At 33.0% G+C, this 25,232-nt stretch overlaps 1 protein-coding gene across 2 annotated transcripts in view; it reads right to left on the bottom strand.

The window, feature by feature from the left end:
• Positions 1-2,298: 2,298 nt before the first annotated feature.
• LOC111413751 (LIM domain only protein 3-like) overlaps positions 2,299-25,232 on the bottom strand; it is an 88,336-nt gene continuing 65,402 nt past the window's right edge. For both annotated transcript variants that reach the window (XM_071199991.1, XM_023044849.2), the window contains exons 3-4: positions 3,247-3,388; positions 2,299-2,922 (exon numbers count right to left, since the gene is read on the bottom strand). In XM_071199991.1, the coding sequence (XP_071056092.1) occupies positions 2,743-2,922; positions 3,247-3,388 (322 nt within the window). In that variant the 3' untranslated portion in view covers positions 2,299-2,742. The remainder of the gene's footprint in view (positions 2,923-3,246; positions 3,389-25,232) is intronic.

Genomic DNA, 25,232 nt, shown 5'->3' with positions numbered 1-25,232 from the left:
GCATACGTGTTCAGTCCTCTGACACGAAAGCGAGGTTAGGTTATGTTTTTGTTTCTGGTGCTTTTTTTTCTTGTTATTCAAAAATCAAAATCCTACATGAATTACAAAGTGGAAGACTTGGAAAAGGCTCTGAATGCAGTTTGGAAGGGGATGTTAAGGAAAAAGGCCGCAGAAACGTTCAAAGTGCCTCGGACAACATTGTGTAGGGAAGATGCTTGGAAGGAATTCAAGACCCGTTGAACATCCGACTGTTTTAAGCAAGTCTGATGAGCTGCTGATTTCTGAAACTTTGACTGTTGTTGCGAATTGGGGCTTCCCCTTGACAAAGGCCGACATTCGAGATGCGGTAAAAAAGTACACAGATAAACAAGGGAAACAGGTCAAGGTCTTCAAGAACAATCCAGGTCCAGATTTCATCGATTCTTTTATCGCTAGAAATAACTTGTCCATCAAAATAACGTCAAACATCAAGCGGTCCAGGTCGGAACACGAAGAAATCTTTGATGATAGCAATCATCAATAGACAAAGATTTCCTTCGTTCAGGATTAAAGAAATTTATGAAGGAAAAATGAGATTCAATTAAATTGAAGTTTGAATTGTGCTATAGAACAGTGGTTTTTTGTTTTTAATATGTTTATTGTTGGTAAATACGTTAATTTTTGTTTCATTTATTTCGATTTAAATAAATTTAAGGTTAACTTTACAAGATTTTTTTGAAACACTTGTAAGAAGAAATAAATACAGTTTTGTTAAAATTTATTTATTATTTTTTAATGTTTAATTCAATAAAAAAATACTAATAATATTGACATAAAAATACATTCCTTAATGCTTCAGTTACATTTTCAGAGGAATTTGACCATCTGACATGTAAAGTAAGAGATTGTCCCTAAAACGAAGTTTAGTGTCCAAGAAGCCCCAACAACGGGGCTATTCGGACATCACTTTTTTATATATTTTTTTGTTGTTTGTATAACGTTTCAATGTTTTACGATAGCTATATAATCCGGAAGGTTAGGTTGGTATGATGAACAAGTTTCTGTTGCCCTAACTTTATTTCTGCACTTTTAATCTTAAAAAATGTGCCAAAAACGTGTCCAAGTAACTCCATCTTACGGTATTGTTTTGCTGCTTGTGGCCTATATGCTGTAGGTTGAGCATTAGTACTTACGTTTTATAATATTTCATCAGACTATCACATTTTATCATAGAAAACCACCTTTTCTCAAAAAATTGTTATACAACTTTAATTGTAGATTGCAATAAAAAAATTAAAGGTTGTTTACCAAGTTAATCTTGTCGATTTAAGGCAATAATTAGAAGTATAAACACACATTATAGCCTATTTTTGTGACTTAAAAATCCAACAGAAAGTGATTATAATAAATCATGTAAGTTGAACTCGTTCAAGTTTTTTCTTATAATTGATGTTTTCTTAAAAACTCATTAAATTCGTGACTTATTTCAAATGTCTTTTTGGTTAATATGTTTTTTATCTGAAAATAGAAAGTTCAAGATTGTAATAAAATAACTTTTTTGAAATTTATTTAATAACTTCTCTGATTAATTTAATAAAAACCTTAAGTTCAAAACATCTTACGCCAAAATGTTCCCAGAGACATTAATATCCTTCGGGGGGCGCAGTCCATTTACTACATACACACACACACACTCATAACCCACCTTATTATATTGAGCAATTTCAGATTTGCGGCGTAAGAAAAATTGCTTCACGTCCCCCATTTTCTGGTCTCTTCTCGTTCTAACACGTTTAAACGACGAAGAAGTCGATCTCCTTTCCTCTTGATGAGGCCGCTATCGGCACGATCTTTAATTTCGTAGCTTGTAAACTCGAACTTACAACAATAATGGGGATATTGAAGCGAGGGGGAGGTAAACTCACTCTTTCTCTTTCTCTTCTTTTAAGAGTTAAAAGTTAAGCTTATGGGATTTTGTTCACAAAGGATATATTGAAGGTATATTCGATGTTTGTATTTGTTTTTGTTTTGGGGTAACGACAATTAAAACAATTTTTTAATCATCGTACTAGTTTATTTCTTTGGTCGAAATCATTTGGTATAAGTTGGAAATTAAAAATTATTAATGAAAATGTAGGTTTTTTTTTGAATTGGCACCTATTATTTATTTATAATTTTATTTTATCTCGCCTTTTGAGAAAAAGATTATTAAAACGAAATAATTTATAAATCTTTCTTAACGAGCGGTGACCATAGATATCATTTATATACAGAATATTGTAGGATGATTGACACAAAGTCAATTTTTTTCCACTATTAATCTATTACGAGTTCTTCGTTATTTATGTTTTTAACATGTTTTTGTGTTTCAGATTATATCATCTTAAAGTTAATTTAATATTTTTCTTTTGAAATAATTACATTTTTTCTCACCTATTTACAAATAATTTTATAATTAAGTGATAAGGAATGGTTAATTTAATTAACGATCACTATTTACAAAGATGAAGATGTACAAACACTTTTAATCCTTTTCTTTTTTTTTCACAAAGAATCTCTTAAAACACTATTTAATCCATGATTTTTTAAATACTTGAAACAACTTGTTTTTTACACTTGAGCATTAATTTTTCTTCCTCTACTCTTTATAATTATTATGATCTTTTGAATTTATTTTAATCGTCACAATTAAAACCACTACTTATCATAAAATCATCACCACTTTAAATCTTAATCACAGTTTATCGTCACTTAATGTCAGTTTCAGCTAGTTGCTCCCAAAGACATTGCGGCAGATTTTAAATGACCGGCTGCATTTGCGAAGGGTTGAGCCATTGTATTTGGGGGTGGTTGACCGGAACCCGACATATTATTATTTAAATCGCCGTTTGATGACGGAACGGGAGGTCGATGACCATTCATCATTTGATTTGGAATTGGAGTCTATAAAAAAAGAAATTATTTATTACAAAATTTATTGTTTTAAGAAAAAATAAACAAATAAATTCTCAAAGCGTAGAAAATCAGTTAACTGTATCTTTGTAACCTCGATTACAAATTTAGATATAAAAAAACGGTTTTGGTGTAAAATAATCGATAATTGTTCAATTTCCGTATCGTTTCGGTCGAAAACACAGAACCTTTTTCGGAAACCCCCGTAACTAATGGACAAATAAATTGAAGTTGAAACCGGATGCACAAGAAAATTTAAAAAAAATTAACTTTTCTAATGAAACAGTTGAAAAGTGTTAAGATTAAAGTACTTACTGGTGGTATAGCTGTTTGTCGTTTTAAATGGGCTAAAGGTGGTGGGTTGTACGCCATATTTGCAAAGACTAATCGTTCTTCGTAATCATATTCGCAAAGGATTTTGTTTTCACATAAATAAAATCTATCACCAACACAAAACCTGCAACAAAAAGAAAGAAATTATAGTTTTAGATTCTAATCAAATCTAAAATAATCTAAAATTCTCTGCTAATATGACCAAGCAAATAGTTTTCCGCTAAAACAACCAGATCTATATGACTGAGATGATTTTTTCAATCAACGATATTACCGAATCAGTTTTACAAATTTAACAGCAAATAAAGAGTAAATAAAAGCAGAAGTACTTATAAAACCAGTGTTCATCATCGTAAAAGGACCAATAACAAATAAATAAAATAACCCTGTTAGTAATAAAATACTGATTTGAAAATTTTTCCTACGATAATAAAATCCTGATGCTATAATATAGCATTTCACTCCAGTTTACGTGCTCGGATCCCTCTTACAGACAGTTTATGAGGTGATTTCTGTTTGACATGACGGCTCGAACTTATTCTGCTGGAGAAGGGCGAGCATTGCATTGTATATCCGTATGTTTGATCCCTTTATACATAAACCACACATTTATCATACGCAGTATTCAACAAAATCTCAACCGCCACTTTTCGATACCACTTTACAGTTTTTCTAATTGTAAATTGGTATACTGACATTTGATCTGAGTGATCAACAAGCGATTTTCCTTTATTGTAAGCAAGTACTACATTGGGATCAGTAGCAAATCAAAATAGTGCTGAAGCAAACAATAAAAAAATCAATGATAGAAAAGGATACAAAGAAGAGAAAATGGTTTGACTACGAGTACGAGAGAATCTGAAAGCTAAGGGGCTAGGCTCGATAACGAGTGCTGTAAGATACAAAGTAAGAAAATACACAGGAGTACAGTTCTGGAAAAAAGCAAGAAAAACTATAAGAGCCAAAAAAAGGGCACACGAGGAGAATATTTTCGAAGAATTAGAGTCAAATAGAATAAACAGAAATAGACTCTTTTTCCAGGAGGTAAGGAATATGAAAAACGGCTTCAGAACCAGAGGTGGAACTGCAATAAGGAATGACGAGGCCAACCTTTTGGGTGAAGCTGAAGTGATAGAGACCTGGAGATGAAGTCAGTTCTATGGCCGAATCCCTAGTGGAAGAAGTATTACGAGATATCCGCAAACTAAAAAACAACAAAACTCCAGGAAACGACACTATATCGGCAGAATGTCTAAAAGTGGAGGAGACACTTCGGTGCTTACTTTCTATCAGCTAATCTGCCAATATGGAAAGAAGAACCAATCCAAAAAAAATAGTACAAAAAAGACTGTACAAACTACGAGGTATATCCATTATACAGGATATAAAGTCTTTTTCCTAATATTATTGGAATACAACAAACTTTGCACCAGCTATTTATAGATATACAGTAGATTCCGCTTAATCAGGACACGTTGGAACCGAGGCATTTTGTCCCAATAAAGCGGCTGTCCCTATAAAACGAAGTACGCATAAATTAAAGTCTTTGAATCAAATCTTTGAAATTTGTTCTAAATAAGCGGCTGTCCCGATTAACCGGTGTCCCAATTAAGCGGAATCAACTGTATACGGAAAAAATTTATTAACAGACTCCTTAGAGGGATCCACAAGTGCAGTAAGACTTACTTAAAGGAAAGCATCGAACTTCTTTGCAACCAACAACTCCTCTTTAACATCGTATTGCAAAGTGTCGTACGGAAGACAAACACAAAAACGCTCCTTTTTAAGAATCAATGTCCTCGAATTATACTAGCTTTCGCTGATGACATAGACATACAGTGACATATACAGTGGGAAATACAACTATCGATGCCAAGGAAGAGTTCATTAAACTAGGAGTTGCTGCAATAGAAGTTCGCTGACGAATCAATGGAGATAAAACTAAATATATGATTACAACAAGAACAGATCGACGAGACAGAATAGAATTACAATTTTGAGTTAGTTTATCAGTTTAAATATTTGGGAGCTACAATCACCACTGGCAACAACATAACACAAGTGATTGATAACAAATTTATAGTAAGGAAATCGCTGCTGGTTTGCACAAAAGGTAATGAAATCGAAAAATATTTCCCATCGCATGAAGATAATAGATGATGACGAAACAAAATAAGAACCGACTAAAAATCACCAAAAGAAGAATTCTTAGAGGGATTTAGGGACCAATCAAGGACAATATCACCCAACAGTACTAGTAATAGAGAAAACAATATAACCAGCCAGATATAGTAAAAATAGTAAAGTCAGAAAGATTAAGATGGAGTGGCCATGTTAGGAGACAAGACAAACGTGTTGTCAAGTTGGTCCCTGACGAGTCCTTACTGAGAAGGCGGCCGCTACAAAGATCGAGGATGCGGTGGAGGGATAATATTCCAGTGGGTCTAGGGACCCTAAATATCGAACGACCAGAGGAACTAATGTTGGACCACAGCAAATGGAGGCAAATTGCAAAGTCAGCGAAGACCCCGTGTTGTAATGCTACGAAGTACTACTTCTGGTTCTTTCTATTTGTTTTCGACGATTTCATACTTAAATTTGCGAATCTGCTTTATAGAGAGCATCACGATGTACCGCTTATCCAGAAAAGAACAGTTATTTGCTTTGCGATACTTTCTCAAGGTACCAATTAGATATGTTTGTCTATCTAGCAACTCTTCTGCCAATGATAGACGAGTGTACCAATTGCCCGTGACCACGGCTGTCCAGCAGAAGTTCAACCAGTTTCATTACTACTCTGGATGGCGTCGTTTGCGATTGATCAAGATTCTTGAAGGCGTAAATTTCTATCTTGTAAGTATAGCCTCCATTAGAACAGAGCTTCGATATTTTAAAGCCATACTTATCACGTTTTTCTTGTAGATATTGGTGCATAACAGCTCGGCCACGGAACTGTATTAGTGATTGATACTCGTCTGGAAATTATGGACCATTTTATCGACCAAACTCTGGATTTATTCGCAAAGTCGAAGAAGCAAACTCATTTTGAAACTTAGGCTCCCTGCTCCAATAATATGCTAGATGTGGTAGACGAACTATACCCATATTAATAATTAATCAAAAAAAAACGCTTTATTTTGTAGATATCTATCAGAAACCAATCGCATATTCTTGAATGAGATGTGAAACTGTTATTATTCATAATGGTTTGCATGCAATATTGATTAGTAAAATTTGTTACCATCACCTATAACTCCAGAAAATTAGTACTGTTACCAGATCTAAAATTATTTGCTGAGCATTAAAAAGTGATATGGTAGCTATAGTTTTTAATATGTGAGCCATGATAAAACCCTCCTAGTGTGCGAGAACACGTTTTCGAGAAACCGCGTGTTAAGTTGGGCGCACGCACGACCGCCTACATCACGTTGAATTCGTGATAAAAGTATAATTATTCATCCTTTTGTTGATTTCTGAAACAATTTATTTGTTGAAATAGAGTTACAGGAAGAATATCAAGATTTGTATGTGCTGGAAAATAATGCTTATAAAAGTAACACAATAATAAATGTCGTGCATACACGTTAAAGTCCTTCTCCGTTGCTGAAATGAAGTTCAAAGTTTTTTCCGTGAAAAAATTACTACCGGTAGGTATCGATGTTTTTAATATTTTTATGTCATGTGTTGGACCTGAAAATTTCACGTGAAATAGGATATAAAATTTCACGGTTAGGATTCATTAGAGAAAGTTACAACTTCAAAACACAAAAGTCTCAAAATATCAAACCCAAATGAAATTGCTCTCATTACAAACAAAGATAATCGTCAACAAATAAATGTGTCGACAAAAAAAAATTGATCTCTCACGTACTGTTTTCTTTTTTACTTTCATCAAGTCAGCAGATGGCCTCTGTGTTGTAATATAACTTGATTATTCTAAAATATCTAATTATATGGAATATAGTACAGATAGGAATTCCTAATGCAGGATTAGGATCCTAAATGATTCGTTGGCTGCTTATAAACTTTTTTATGAACAGGGTGACATTAAAGATTATAGAGACGAAAACCAACAATCTGTTCGAAAGGGAGAATTTTAATAGCTATGACCAGATGAAAATCACACTGTCTCCATGTTTACAATTGCCGAAATTGAAATTTTTTTAATCGAACCCATGAAAGCACATGAAAGAACTTCAGCTTGAAAGCTTTGCAAATTAAGAAATCGTCAAGGAACAAATTCGACAATAAGTGACAACAACAATGTTATCTTACTAACTAGTATTACACCAATTCCTTTTATGTAAGTGGCCAGATTTCTGATTGATTGGCGCAACAACAATAAACCTGACATTTTTTTGGTTTGGAATAATATTTATTAAGAGCGTCACTACCCCGCTAATACGTGTCAGATTCACAGATAAGGTAAGATAAGGTATTTTTAATATTCATTTTTGTATTATTTTGCCCATCCCTGAAGAAGGTTAATATTTAACCGAAACATATCGTCCTGAATAATTGAAATAAAATATTCAGTTCCTGACAACTTTTTGTTTTTATTTTAATTCATTTAAAAATGTATCATTTAAAACTGGAGGTGCGCATATCTTCACATCATTGATGATTAAGCTATTTGGGTTCTAAAAACCGAAGAGGGTGTAAATAACTTTGATATTTAAACAAGAAATGATGATATAAGTAAGACACTTGTATACTCAATCAAAATTCTTTGAGCTAAAACTAAAACTCAGAGAAAACTTAAACCGAATAATATCGATATAAAAGTTATATTAACTTTCATAGAATTGTGTTTCATACAAAAATCGGCTTCTTGGCCCCTCTATTATGAAACATTAATCATTTCCATAAAATAAGTTCTAGCTGAAGAAAATTTAACCATCTATTTTGGTCAAAACTTATTACAGATTTGTAGACTATAATAGAACAGTTACTGCCGTGGCGTATAATAATTAAACAGCAAAAGTAATTGCCAAAAAAATTAAAGGGAAAAACGAATCTCCTGGTTCCACAAAAAAAACTAAGAGGCAATTATATGAGTCTTGAGGATTTTGTGTGCAGTGATTATTATAACACCAATATAGATCCTGGATTACAAAAAGCTGATTTAAGATTTCTGGAGCTATAACTGCAACATTCACTTCAATGGGTTAGCTGTCAACTACATGGAAATGAACTTATTACTTATTACATGCAAATTGATATATCATTAGGAACATGTATGCAGTTTGAAAACTTGCAATTTGTATTTAATTAGCTGTATTTGGTTTCAAATACAGACCTCATGTATGAACATCCATTTGACTAGATCCTTGAATAAAGAAACATATTACAGTCATTAATCCAATGCAATATTTATTATTAACACTTATTTTGGTCATCCAGAAAGCAGTTTGTTGAGTATGATAATTTGTAAGATTCAAAAGAAATTTCTGAGATTGCTATTAGATAATTTAAAATTGTGCTGCAGAATATAGCATATTACAAAAGTAACTGAGCAAAACTTTTCGAAAAACCTTTGTCACACATAATCAACGAAATATTGTGTGAAATCGTTTTATTGTTGGACCTGCTTATTTTGTTTCTAATTATATAAAATTTCGAAAGCAATTTTAAGGTTGGGTTATAGCTGTCCTTTTTAATTAACAACGAAGGTCATGCTAATGATAATAACTATCATGTTTTCGACAGACTTGGCATTGTGCCATTACCGCAAAATTTGCTCATCGTATATCTTTTATTCGTGTGACGATGAATTTAATGCCAAACCTAACAAGCACGTGAGAAACCCAAAATGAGGAACAGCTAAGATAATTTCAGCTAAAATAACTTGGAGTACATCCAGCGCGCAACTAGAGTTATTCGCAGAAATTTGTGAAATCTATAGGATGATGGGCTACTTCCCTTAATTTAACCTTATTGTGTCTGTATGGAAATCACAGACATGCGTCCAAAGATAATGAATTTAATTAAATAAATTACTTTAAAATTAGAGTTTTATTAATTTTCCTTAATTAACTCTTAACTGTATAATACCATCAGATAAACAAAATCTACACAGAATTGGCACTTCTTTTTTGCGAGTACGGGAAAATACTGAATGGCAAAGACCTCCTCTCCTTTGATGTCACTGACCACAAATACTTAATTTGTACAAAGTCTAATCTTATAACCTTGGAAAAGGAAATTTGGAAATCTCACAATATTGGAAAAAGAAACTGATTATCCTGTTCAACGTAACTCCAAAATACCCCTAATTACGCATTGTACATGCATAATTATACAATATAATAGATTGTATTTTTGTCATCTCTTCAACAACAACTTTTATCGCCGAATCACGCATCCAGGAGTTCAACTCAGCTTCTATTCCACAGGCTATCATAGGAATTCAAGACTGTTTGTCATCCTTAGGAGATTAAAGATGAGGTTCCAGGTTTCTAACGAGATCCAGTAACGATCCCATTCTATGTAAACATACTAGAATCTAGTCTAAACTAACTCCTCCAGCACCTTACCCGACACTGCCAGCAAATAAATATAAGTATGTTAAAACATGGCCGTTGCTCTTAACATGCTATGAACTCCTATTGTTGTGTTCAGCAACTCTCTAATTTATTCTAATAGAGTTAATTATACTTCTATCTTCGAGAAACTGCGTTCGTAGTACAATTTACGTATGTTATAACATCTGCAACCGGTTCAAAGTCATGATGAAGCAAACATTTTTATAATAGCAATCAATAATCTCTACCCATATATTTTGGAAAAGTGGTTCAGTAATCTTTTACTTTATTTAACATTAATGTATCCATATGTAATGTTAATCCCAGTTAGTTTGTATCGAACATACATGATAATTCACTACTAAAATACATCACCTTATCAACTATGACAATTTTTGTCTCCTGATTCGTAATAACCACAATTTGTTAAATCAAATCAAGACATTGTTCCTATCTGCATAACATTCTCCATCAATATTCTAGTCTTATCCGACCATATATTGAAAACAACCTTGGTTGCAGACTCATATAAAGTTTGGCTGCAAAAAGTCAAATTTGCTTTGAAAACTGTATCAACCTGGTGGAGTTGTAAAAAGAATGATGGCGGAACTTAAAGAACAGACAAAAAATACATCGCAAATCGTTGATAATAATTAGAAAATGAGAAAATATAATTTTTGCGTAATAAACCTATTACGTATTATGTTCGAAACTAATGATTAAATCAAAAGGCTAGCAATTAAGAGGAATCAATATCTATATCCATGCTATGCCTTAATTACATATCGGTTTATTTAACACCTCAAGGTGAAAAGAATGAGATAAAAAAAAACATTGTAAACATTAAAACACATTCAATTTTTACAGTTTCGACAAAATCATAAATGTAACTTAATTTTTGATATTCAGCTACTTCCCTTAATTTAGTCTTATTGTGTCTGTATGGAAATCATACATGCGCCCAAATTTGTTTAAAATGCGTCAGAAACGAATAATGCTGAAAAGAAGATATAGATATAGATAGATAGATATCTTTCAGTTTATTGTTAAACGAGTCAACAGGAGCATTATTTTGTGCTCCTCAAAGATAATGAATTTAAATAAATAAATTGCTTTAACATTCGAGTTTTATCAACTTTCCTTAGGCCCACTTTTACCACCTCTTGATAAATTTATCCGATAGATAAATCCAACTCTTAGGCAATGAGAACGCTTAAAACCGCCGTAACCATGGCAACTATCCTCTAGATAGTCTATCAGGAGGGTGGTAAAAGTGGGCCTTAATAAAAGAGTTGCATTAACTCTTAACTGTACAACACCATCAGATAAATAAAATCTACACAGAATGAACGTAATGACGCCAATCCTTTCTTACCTTCCACTGCTTTTTTGCTAGTAGTCCTATGATTTCACTGACCACAAAGACTTAATTTGTACAAAGCCTAATATTATAACCTTGGAAAAAGAAATTTGGAAATCTCACAATATTGGACAAAAAAACTGATTATCCTGTTCAACATAAGTCTAAAATAGCCCCCAATTACGCATTGTACATGCATAATTATACAATATAATACATTGTATTTTTGTCATCTCTTCAACAACAACTTTTATCGCCGAATCACGCATCCAGGAGTTCAACTCAGCTTCTATTCCACAGGCTATTATATGTATTCAAGACTGTTTGTCATCCTTAGGTGATTAAAAATGAGTCTCCATCTTCGCACCACATTTACGAACATTTCTATATGTTTTTAACGAGATCTAGTAACGATCATTTTATGTAAACATGCTAGAATCTAGTCTAAACTAACTCATCCAGCACCTTACCAGACACTGCCAGCAAAAAAAATATAAGTATGTTACAACATGGCCGTTGCTCTTAACATGCTATGAACTCCTATTGTTGTGTTCGGCAACTCTCTAATTTATTCCAATAGAGTTAATTATACTTCCATCTTCGACAAACTGGGTTCATGTTACAATTAGCATATGTTATTACATCTGCAACCGGTTCAAAGTCATGATGAAGCAAACATTTTTATAATAGCAATCAATAATCTCTACCCATATATTTTGGAAAAGTAATTCAGTAATCTTTTATTTTATTTAACATTAATGTATCCATATGTAGTGTTAATCCCAGCAATACAAGCAGTAAAAACATTGACCAATGCAAAGTTGAAAAGTTAGTTTGTACTGAACATACATGATAATTCACTACCAAAATACATCACCTTATCAACTATGACAATTTTTGTCTCCTGATTCGTAATAACCACAATTTGTTAAACCAAATCAAGACATTATTCTTATCCGCAAAACATTTTGTATCAATATTCTAATCTTATCCGACCATATATTGAAAACAACCTGGGTTATATTTGCTTTGAAAACTGTATCAACCAGGTGGAGTTATAAAAAGAATGATGGCGGAACTTAAAGAACAGACAAAAATACATCGCAAATCGTTGATAATAATTGGAAAATGAGAAAATATAATTTTTGCGTAATCAAGCTATTACGTATTATGTTCGAAACTAATGATTAAATCAAAAGGCTAGCAATTAAGAGGAATCAATATCTATACCCATGCTATGCCATAATTATATATCCGTTTATTTAACACTTCAAGGTGAAAAGAATAAGATAAAAAAAACATTGCAAACATTACTTTTTCAATTTTTACAGTTTCGAGAAATCATAAATCCAACTGAATTTTTGATATTTTGCTTTTAGGAGGATCTGCGATCTCTTTTACATTCTATTTTAAAATATAACATTGTACTGTAATAAATCATTTCTTAAATCCTATAAATAAATCTTCAACGACTTCTTTAGATTTGCACTTAATAGATACATAAACAATGAATATTGAAATTAGAATATTCCCACTCGAAGATTTGCAAAGAAGCAAAAATCTTTAACACCCATTCCGACCGGATCAGAAACTACGCCTATTACTAAATTACAAATTCTAATTTTCTTTCCAGGGAAACGCTATTTATATGTTAATCTGGCTGTCTAAACACAGTTTAGTCAACGTTAACCAACGAGCAAACTGCAAAACGTATAATTGATTTATTCCCTCTCACTTCCCAATCGTCTATCTCGTTTCAACAATCCTAAAGCTGTGTCGGAGCAGCTCCGGTTTATCGGGAGAAGAGAACCACTGTTGAAAAATGCGAAATTGAAGCCCAGAGGCGGCACACACCGAACGACGGAGGAGGAGAGTTGAGCTGTAGCATTCCGTCCATAATGCAACAGTGAGTTAATCCAGGCCAGATGACAAATGGTGCCAATATGCAATTACTCACCGGGGCGCGCGCTCTCCACGCCATCTCTCTCTCTCACTCTTTCTCTCTCTACATAAACCAGTGACGTACCCGTATCCGTTGGGGAAATCCCCGATGGGGATGAGGAAAATTCGAAAACCTCGTTTTAGACGACATCGCGACGCCACTGGCGAGCGGCAATATTGAAATTAATACCGAGGGAGAACGGTACAGAAATATCACCGGAAAAATCGGGACTGTTTCACGGGCTGTCGACTCAATTTCGAAGTGAATTTATCGGTGGAAATATTGCCCGGATGCTCGGTGACGTTGTTACCAACATAACGAAATTATAAAACTCAATTGATTTTCAACTTTTAATTGATGTACACAAAAAATAATATTATTTATTTAAGTATCTTTAACGGGTTTATGATTATCAAAACATTAATGGTCTTGAGGAAACGTTTTAAATATCAAATTCAGAAGAAATTATTTATCGAGAGATTTATCTAAATTCATGAAGGATGATTATATGATTCATAAGGTTTAAGCTTTAAAAAACTTAAAGGTTTAAGCTAAAAGTTTGATTAAAATGGTTTTGTTATAAATCTCTCAAAATCTGGATAAAATATCTAAAAATCTATGTACTGAATTTCACAAAAAAAACGTTTTAATAAATTTACTAAATTGATTTGTTGGGTTGATGGAAATCACGTCAAAATAGATTTAGAATTGTCTTTATTTTCATAGATATATAGTCGGTTTTATTATTTTATCGTAATTATTAATTATCGAATTCATGTAAAGGAAGCTTAAAATTGTTTCAAACATCGAAAAACTAGGTATTTCATAATCAAACTTGTGCCAAGAAAAGATGTGCAAAGCTGAATTGGGTTGGGTTAGGATTCTAGAGCAACCTGAAGCTTACAGAATTGTTGTGGTTTAAACTCGATTTGAGTTTTCGATTCGGTGTGATAACAGACTAGTAAAAAGCCTACAATCCACATTTTTAGCTACTGATCGTTTATAGGATACTTAGGAGTTTATATGACATTATAGAACTAACTAACTGACTGCTCAAGTCTCTGCAACGTCCATGCAATACATTCAGAATATTGTGACTTATATCCACACCTTTTCAATAATGCTTGCTTACGGAGTACGATTTTTAATTTTATGATCAGCAAATGAGGGTATCTGGACATTATAAAGCACGTTAGAATAACGGCACAGTCTTAACATCAACAGTTCTCAGGTTCTCGTTAAAAATAGTAAAGTTTATTATCTTAACAACGTCATCTAACTAGCTCAGCTTAACAGCAACATAATGAATAGGTTGCATACAGAGATCCGTGTTGCTGGCATACGACAATGTTTATCCTCATATTATTGTCTCTTCGAATCCATCGCCAATAAGGGCTAAGAATTTTCATGAACCATATTGAACCACAAACCAGAAATCTAACAACAGGCGAGCAAATCTACTATAAGAGGATTATTCCCGCTTGGATGAACTAAATGTTGGAAGGTGAGAGTTGATTAAATTGGAAGATGAGAATTGGCAAAGTATTCTAACACTACGCTGCTATTTATTATGATGTGTTTCCTGATTTCATGACGAAAAATATGCGAACAATATTGTTTTGTATGTTATATAGGTTGAAAAGTTGCCATAATCATTTATGAAAAGAGTTTTTGAACGTTAACGGTAAAAAGCAAATAATAAAGGAATGTCTAGTTACGGACAAATCTGGAAAATTGACAACCAGTTTTTCCTAATCATGTAAGATAATGTAACCACAAATCACTTTGGTGTGTGGTGCCGGTGTTGCAGCACTCTAGAACTTCGATTTTTTTACTTTAAAATCATAAAAACCATGTGGCAAAGTTTTATGCACGAAAAAAAAATCTATAAGATCTCGATTGATCTCGTATTGTGTAGTAAAATCGAAATATTGCAATGTGTGTGAGAACTAGACCCAAAAAATACACATATGCAGATTGAGCAGAAAATCATGCGCGAGTGTGGAGTAACGAGAAATTACCCGAAATAATAAAAGTTATTTTTTTAATTTATTATGGCTTGGGTACACGTAGAAATTGTGATTCGGTTGAAAGGATGAGGAATTAAATATGGGCTACGATGTACCACAACTGTCAACTGATGCCACTCTGCAACACAATAGGAAGGATAAAATTTGTGGTATTTGAGACAGAAAGCGAAAGCTACCAATGCCCTGGAACATTTTTTCCATAAGCCAGCTATCAATCTGCAAGTATTCCAAGCCAACAATTTAGAGTATATGAAAACCTGACTAGTGACGATCTTCTCACTGAGTGTGTAGGCGGATGTACCCAAAGCAATAATGAGGCTTTCAACGTCACCATCTGGGAACTAGGCCGGTACTACACTATCATAGTTCTATGTCATAGATCTATTATCATATATCTTTGAAGAAAAATATGCTGTAATATTTTTGATCAAAGATATATGATGATAGATCTATGACATAGCATTATGATAGTGTAATATCGGCCTTAACTTCCAAACGTATTCACAGTGGCAAAGCAATATCAAATATAGCCGCAAATATCTCCACCTCCATGTTAAAACTGGTCAGTTTTCAATTAACACGAGATCAGTTCATTGTCAATGTACTCCGCTTTGGCTACTACGCTGTTTAAATTACGAAGATTTAACAAAGATTTTCAATATATCCCAACAACGGCTTTGTTGATAAATTAAGTGTGAACTTAATAAAAAAAAATGCTCTTAAGAGAATACACCGGTAAAATAAAATCGGTTTCAAAGGCAAAGTATATATACCACACGCTAGGAACAAAAAGCTTTCAGAATGATAGTGAACTGGAGGAACACGACTAAGAGGAAATCGGTAGACAACAGAAAAGTTGAACTTTATTTTTCTTCAATAAATCTTGCTGTTGTATGTAGTTTTCCTGTGATTCATATTCATACACTTACAAATGAAAAAACCCACACTTAACAAATTTTGAAAAAAAAATTCTTTTCACCACATTATTGAGTATATCTATGCCGTAAAAACCTCTCATTATCTAAATTTAACTTACAATTAGATATCCCCAATTAACAAGGTGATTGTGTCCAAAATAAGAAGACGAGGTATCCTATAAAACTATTTTCGTTTAGTTGTAATCAGTCTGTATTTCTGTATATGGCAGTGAATTAGAGTTTCATCAGAAAACATTTTGATGTAACACACGTGACAAAGAAAACTTATAATAACTATGGTTTCTATGCGAACATATTTAGCATATTATTTTTATATTTATGTATATTTTAATGAATCATAAAATATTGTAGTCTGATTTAATTTACTAAAAACGTAAACAACAATCAACGAAATTAAAAAACAAAATCTCGAATGGGGATCACCTAATTTCGACTACAACCAAATAACAGCGTTGCAACAATGACTCGAACACATTCTGTGAACTAGTTGTTGCGTTAATGTTTTCGGCGGTAGTAAAATTTTATTTTCTAATTCAACAATTGCGTTGGGTGTTTCGGGGTAAACTAATTGCTTTAATTATCTCACGTATAGAAATCTAATTAAATGAGTAATGAAAATCATGCAATATAAGTAGTATGTTTTTAACGTTCCATCATTAAGGTTGAATAAAACATTAAAGTTGAGATGCACATGTCCATTCCGTACCTTTACGACATTAGATTCGTACAATTAAGCTGTTATTTTGTCTCCATATTCACACTTACAACAAACAAGGAATTTAAATTACATATTATAGTTAGATTTTATTTTTTTTTTTTAGTTACTGATTCAATACATAAAGTTTGCTTGTATGTACTAGTGTCATATCTTTATGCCGTACTTGGCAGACTTTCTTGAGATGAATTACTGAAAGCTGTGACGTCTCCTTAATATCTCTCTGTGTCTACCTCAGACACACGGAAAATTTTCAACGAACATTTCAAAGTTGCTCTAATAGAAAAGAGCTTGTCGAAGTTGCGCCGTTTCGTTTCGTCAACATCTTAACATTCTAAGAAGGTATAGAATTATTTTTGGCACATCGTTATTTTATCGATAACTCTCAAATCCTCCAAGTTCTGAATTCCTTTGCTTATATCAGAAAGCATTTGAACTGTAGAAAGGAGTTTCCTATATTTTAAAAAAATTTTGATATTTACCAAAGAACTTTTTTTTGCCTAGTAGCTTAGTTGAATCATATATTTGCGAAACCCCACATGTCCATAAATTATGGGGACTTGTGCGGTTTCTCTATAAAAGTTGTTTCTATATAAGAGAAGTTGACTTTTAGTATAAACCCCACATGCCCAAAATGTGGCCATAGGGTTTGTAAAATATGTGATTTAGTTATAAAATTCTCAGATTTCATTTTCCCTCACTTGTTTCCACATACTCTGGATCATTTTGTATTGCCATCTTTTCGTACAAATTCAGTCTTATCATCTGACAATATTTCGTTAATCTCCTTTGCTTCTTGCTCGGTGTCTTCAGATTTCTCGCCGAGAATCACTACTAAATGACAACCTAGTATTAACGGCGAACTTTTATTCCTCTCCTTCGAGTAACTATAACTATCTTTGTTGTTCTATTTCGTAATATAACAAAATTTAAAAAAAATAAATTAAATAAACTTCTATTGTTGAAACGCGATACATATTCAAAATATAAAAGGTTTCAATGCAACCAAAAGAAAAAAACAAGTAGGCATAATTCAGAAATTTGTTTTAATAGGCGTGAAGATGATATATTCTTATCCTTGTAGCATTCTCCATTCGCCTTGTGCCTTTTGAAATAAATGAACAACACGTCTCCTATTTGTTGATCTAACGAAGATGAATGATAAAATTCTACAAAAAAAATTGGTAAGTTCTATCACAAACATTAATTAAATGACACATTAATTAAGACAGTACAAGAAGTGCACAGAAGGGCAAAGCCTCTGTAAAATTATAATAAAAAATATCAGAAAGTTTCAACATCACAAAAGGTATCACCTATATCCGGTAAGGCTTCACATTATCACCTATATTGTTTAGTATATACGTGCAGAGTGCATGATGAATTGAGGAAGAAATTGACCAGGTGTTAATGGCCCAAGAGGACCTGAAGTATATGACAAGTAAATTAATAGATGTACACGATCTGTGGGGCATGGTCGTGAACATAGCAAAAAACACAGTATCTTAGGATAGGCTGAGAAAAAAAAATTTGGTTCTCAGCGATAACACCATAGTCTATAAAAGAGCAAAGACATATCAAAGGCAATAAAAACAGCAGTTATATGCCAACATCTTCATCCCTGTGGTGCTGTTTGGATGCGAATCCTGGCAACTAACCAAACAATTAGAGGTCCGGTTACAGGCAGTGTAACTGGACTTCTGGAATTAAAACCGACAAGACGAACAAGAACAGAACAGGCAAGATGATATAGAAAAATAGTCGACGAAATAGAAAGAAGGCAATTAAAGTTGTATGGCCATGTTCAACGAATGGGTACTGTAGAGTTGAGTGACTTAAAATCGTAAGGGTGACTTGACACAGCGCGCGAGAATTGTTTGTATTTGTATTTATTGTATTTGTTGTCATCTATTAGGTAAATAACCAACACTCAAAATATTTTCTAACCTCTACTACAATGATGAATTAATAACGGTTTTAGTTGAAAAAAGTTGTCAACAGGTGTTTTATTTGGCGCCTAAACAACATTGAATAAAAGGTAAGAAAATCATGGTTTTTGATATGCTATATAATTAAGGTCATCCTCAGATATCCATATCAGCAAATGACATGTAATAATTTTTTTACAATTGTATATAGGCTTCCTAAGAGATTTTGAATGCCAGTTTTGTTGATTTTTGTTTTTGATGTTACGAAATGATTTTTGATATTTTTGCTACAGATTTTTGGGTGACTTAACAAAATGCCAAATAAATATTTTAGTTCAGAAGAATTAGAAGAAGCCTTAACAAATATATGTACTGGTAGATGGACATTGGTGGAGGCTTCAACTATTACCGGGATATCAAAATCGACATTATATCGAAAAGAGAAAAATAAAAATATGAAAGCTTATGGAGGCCAGACTTCATTGACAAAGGAGGAGGAAGCGGTTCTAAAAGATGCTATTTTATATGCTGCGGAGTGGGGATTTTTCTTAGATAAAGATAATATTAAAGATCTGGTTCGAAATTATTTAAACAGGCAAGGACGAAGATTACATGCTTTTACCGATAACAGACAAGGTAATTGGTATTATGCGTTTATTTCTCGTCAGAGCGAACTATCCATTCGTTTAACAGAAAATATAAAACGGAGTCGTGTTGACATTTTAAGTGAATATTTTGATAAGTTGGCTGTTACTTTAACAGACGTGCCTGGTGAAAATATCGTTAATTGTGACGAGACATGTTTTACCAATGACCCCGGACGAACCAAAGTTGTTATTCGACGCACAGCTTCGAAAACATGCCGAAAAAATTATGGACCATACAAAATCTTCAACGAGTGTAATGTTTTCCGTTACTGGGTCAGGAGTTATATTGCCGCCTAATATTGTATATAAGGCAGATCAGCTATGGTCTATATGGACAGAGAATGAGTTCGAAAATGCCCTATATAATCGGCAGCAAATCGGGATGGTTTGATCTACGCCTATTCGAGGACTGGTTTAAATGTATTGTGCTCCCTTATGTTAAAAGACTTGAAGGACCGAAGATTTTGATCGGTGACAATTTAGCCAGCCATATCTCCATTTCTGTCATTCGGGAATGTCAAAACAATAATATTCGCTTTGTTCTCTTGCCTCCCAATAGCACGCATAGATGTTTGCTATTTCAGGCCGCTGAAGGGTAAATGGAGGTCTGTGTTAACTAAATGGAATCAAACACAACCTGGCCCCATAAGGAAAGATCGATTCCCTGGTCTACTCAAAGCAAAATTTGTAGAATTAAACTTATTCCCATCGAGAAGCTGTTTTAAAAAGACTCCCTTTTCAAGATAGACCTGTTGGGGAAATTGCAAATGCGTTTAGGAATATATTTGAAACAACAAGAAATATAAAACACAGTAAGTCTGGTAGACGGAAGAAAGTAAATGTTGCTCCAGGGGAGAGCATCTCTGTAAAAGATTTAGAAACAGAAGCGTCACCATCTTAACAAAAAACAGACGAGACCACGCTGGCAATGGAACTATCTGAGCAAAACAAAATTCTTAAGAAAAGCCGAAGCCATGCAAATCCAATAAATCCGAACTATCTTCTGAAAGTGAGATAGATGATATACAACTTGAATATGAGATCAACGAAGAAGAATCCAGTGTTACTGAGGATAATTTACAAATGCGAAAACAAGACAACAAGGAAAATGTAGAACCTGTGGAACGACACTCATTTCAATGTGGAGAGTTTATTCTCGTGAACTTTAATACAGAGAAACGATTTTTAAAATATGTTGAAAAAATCTGCCAAGTCATAGATGAAGAATACCTTCAAGTAAACTTCTTACGAAAGACTGAAGGTAGAAAAGAAACATTTTTTTCGTATCCTGACGTAATAGACGAATCGACGGTGAATGAACACGTATGTCTGCCAGTTTCACAGCTTCTTTGCTGAGATCGTTTCAAATTTTTGACAGATTGCAATGTTTTATAAACAAATATGTTAAGCACATTTATAAAAATATTGTTAATTTAGGTTTTAGACTTATTATGATTGATATGATATCAACTTTTCGAGAATATTTTGTTGTTTAGTTATTTTTGTATCTTGACACAATAAACGTTTCTTTCTAAGCTACATAAATGATCTCAAAATGTTTCTTCGCCCTATACAATGGACCCATACTTTTTTATTTGATCTCAAGTCACCTGTAGGACAGCTTTACTTGGCCTTTAAGCTGATTTATGTTTATATTTTCAAGTAACCCAACATGTAGGGTGACTTGAGGAACACGGTTTTTATTTTTTTTTTTGAGTTTTTCAAAAACGTTTTATACGGGCTCTGTTTTTTTGAAAAAAATGGCATAGCGCCATAATTTGTGTTTTATGAAATATTCATGAGTGTAGATAGATGAGTCAGTTATTGAATTGATGTTAAAATTGCAGTCAAGTCGCCCAACTCTACGGTAATAAAAGAATCCCAAAAAAAGTCAATGCATTAGAGTTCAAAAACTAATTGGTAATCGGGGATTCGAAAAGCGATATCTGAAAGGAACCTGATACTGGGAAGACGGCAAAGAATAGATGTTGTCAATATATATATGTATATACAGGATGATTCACATAAGAACCGACACAAAGCAGGGACATGTAGAGGACAATAAATTAAGATGATTTAACGTAACTTACCTCTATACTAAGTTGTACACCTCAGGAGTTTGAGGCCTTCAAAGTTGGCTCTTAAATTTTTAAAAAGTTCAATATCTTCGTAATACATTAAGCTAGAAAAACCAAATTTGGTATACGTTATGAGTGTACCAAGGGTGTTAATTGGTAGCAAATTGAACTCAATTGAGGCATTTCATAGGGTTGATTAAGGGCGATGGTACCCTAAATTTTGCCAATTTTTTTTAACCTTTTGGCGGATTTAATATATTACTACTTCATTTCACGTGGAATTTAATTCTAAAACTTTTCTTACTCGTATTATTTTTTCAAAAACTTTGTCGTTTTCATAAAAAACTTAAATAACTAAAGACACTTATTTCGTAATTTTACTTAAAATAAGAGAAAATTTAGTAGTCGGCTATGAAATTGTACGTCAAACTTGACAAATAGGGTATAAAGTTATTTGACGACAAGGTTTTCTCCATTACCTTTCATTCTTGAGTTATGATCGATTTTAACACCAAAAGTACCCAATTTTGACATTTTGAGGATTTTCTCTTTATCACCTGAAAATCATTACATCTAAACTAAATTTGTTTATGGATGATGTCTTCTTAGTTGACAATAAACAACTTATTCCTAAAAAACTTTTCTCCATCACCTTTCATCCTTGAGTTATGATCAATTTTAATAACAAAAGTACTCAATTTTGATATTTCGATGATTTTCTCTTCTTATCATTAGAAAATTATTATAACTAAACCAAATCTGTTTATGAGTAATGTCCTTTTAGTTCATAATAAACAATTTATTTCAAATAAACTTTTCGCCATCACCTGTAGTTTTTGAGTTATGATCTATTTTAATACCAAAAGTACTCAATTTTAACATTTTGATGATTTTTTCTTTATCACTAGAAAATCATTATACCTAAACTAAATTTGTTTATGGATGATGTTTTTTTAGTTCATAGTAAACAATTTATTCTTAAAAAACTTTACTCCATCACCTTTCATCCTCGAGTTATGATTAATATTAATACCAAAAGTACTCAATTTTGATATTTCGATGATTTTCTCTTTTTATCATTAAAAAATCATTATAACTAAACCAAATCTGTTTATGAGTAATGTCCTTTTAGTTCATAATAAACAATTTATTTCAAATAAACTTTTCTCCATCACCTTTAATTTTTGAGTTATGATCTATTTTAATGCCAAAAGAACTCAATTTTGACATTTTGGTGATTTTTTCTTTATCACTAGAAAATCATTATAACTAAACCAAATCTGTTTATGGATGATGTCTTTTTAGTTCATAATAAACAATTTATTTCAAAAAAACTTATCTCCATCACAATTAATTTTTGAGTAATGATCGATTTTGATAACAAAAGTACTCAATTTTGACATTATGGGGATTTTCTGTTTATCACTAGAAAAGCATTACATCTAAACAAAATCTGTTTATCAATAATATCTTTTTAGTTCATAATAAACAGTTTATTCCTAAAAAACTTTTCGTCATCACCTTTCATTCTTGAGGTATGATCGATTTTAAAATCAAAAGTACTTAATTTTGACATTTTGGGGTTTTCTCTTTATCACTAGAAAATTATTATGCCTAAACTAAATTTGTTTATGGATGATGTCTTTTTAGCTAATAATAAACAGTTTATTCCTAAAATTACGTACAATTTCACAGCCGACTACTGAATTTTCGATGATTTTAAGTAGCATTAACAAGATACGCGTCTTTAGTTTTTTGAGTTTTCTATGAAAACGACAATGTTTTTTAAAAAATAGTAAGAGTAAAAAAAGTTTTAGAATTAAATTCCACATGAAATGAGGTAATAATGCATTAAATCCACAAAAAGGTTAAAAAAATCTGCCAAAATTTAGGGAACCATCACCCTTAATCAACCCTTTGAAATGCCTCAATTGAGTTCAATTTGCTACCAATTAACACCCTTGGTACACTCATAACGTATACCAAATTTGGTTTTTCTAGCTTAATGTATTACGAAGATATTTAATGTTTTAAAAATTTAAGACCTAACTTTGAAAGCCTATAACTCCTCAGAGGTACAACTTGGTATAGAGATAAGTTGCGTTAAATCATCTTAATTCATTGTCCTATACATGTCCCTGCTCTGTGTCGGTTCTTATGTGAATCACCCTGTATATTTTGAAAAGGTAGTCCATATAGTCTGCATTCTTCCTCATACATCTCATGAAGTCATTCATTCATCCCACTTAGCATTTTTTGTACCAAACAATTTTAGATATAGTTACAGGCAACAGGTAATTTGTTGACTGCAATTAATATTTTGAAGTTATGTTTAGGTTTTTCTTGCCTACTCCTTAGACATTTTCCTCTAGGTCAATAGAAAACACTGCAAAATACAACAATATTACGGAATCACAGCAAAAATGCAGCCCACCCTCTTCTACAATAAAGATGAAGAAAGAAAAACTCAACACTGTACCAAATAGAAATACACTAAAGAAGTAAGCATATTTAATTTTTGGAATATTTAATTAACTTAATAAATTGTAGCTCCATTAATAGATAAACAAATAAATCAATAAATTTTACTAATTACAAAATAAAGGCAATGGTCTAACATATAATTACTAAAATCGATCCTCCTATTCATGTTTTCACCCTTGTATATGTATGTTTGCGTAATAATACAGTGAACATTTACACGGATATTATTGTACAAGAGTAGTAATAACGACGAATAATACAGTAACAATGGTACGCACAAAGAGAGTTAGTCCCCAGGGGAAAGGGACGTCCGAAATCACTCGTTGGTGGCGGCACGTAGAGATAGTAGTCGAAATGCACAGAATCAGGTGGGGGTGGTGGGTTGTGCGATTTTGACTTTTGTTGTATATGTGCGCGCGGTGGGATTGTTGGTGGTGTGGCGCGTCGGCGGCGTCGGTGGTTCGGAGATAACGGCGCGCAGATTTAATTTGTACAGACATAAATTTAACAATCAAGTAAACAATGGCGGGAGCGTCGGTTTATCGCGATGTTCAGATTTCGGCTTTATGGCCGGGCATTTGCGCGGAAATCGGCCCCCCCTAATAAACGCGAATGAATGGAAACGTTATTGAAAGCTTTTGTGTTTGCGTACCTGCCCCGCGCAATCCAACGACCACCCCACTTTCTATACGAATCAACCTAACCCCTTCCACCAAATTCATACAAAACGTCCTCGTTTTCGACAATTATTAGTGCGTTTTCATTGCGGGGCCGTAACGTTTGCGTTCGAAAACCGTAAAAACGAACCGAGATGATAAGCTATTTTACGAATCGATTCATTTCACCATTAATTTTCCTCGTACAAATAAACAATGATGTTAAAAATTGGATGAACATCGAAATTTCAACAAAGAAATTTTCATTTACATTACTGTATTTTTGTACGCAGAAATTGTCAAGATTTATCAAAATCTATCCAATCAAAGCAAATAAATTATAGCCTATTTCTATGTAAAAATAGAATCCTATTTATTAGATTTTTGTTCGAATATCCAATTTCGTACGCTAATTTCGCCTATTGTGCGTATCCATGGTCGCTTAAAAATTAACCCACCGGAAAAACAATACGGCCGCCACTGCCGTCATCGCATTTTCACCGTGAGAGGGGAAAAACAATTGGATCGACGTCGCAATTTTCCCGTGCGAATTGTACGTTTTTCGGGGTTTAGAGGACGGGTAGAGGACGAAGTGAAGCACGGGAACGGGGGGTTACCATTGTCCGCCACGATATCTACTATATTTTAATCCGAACGCGGCCCCGC

Source organism: Onthophagus taurus, chromosome 11 (genome assembly GCF_036711975.1).
Source record: "Onthophagus taurus isolate NC chromosome 11, IU_Otau_3.0, whole genome shotgun sequence".
Taxonomy (NCBI): Eukaryota; Metazoa; Arthropoda; class Insecta; order Coleoptera; family Scarabaeidae; genus Onthophagus; species Onthophagus taurus.
The sequence above is the reverse complement of the archived record's forward strand: the minus strand, read 5'-3'. Positions and strand labels throughout refer to the sequence as shown.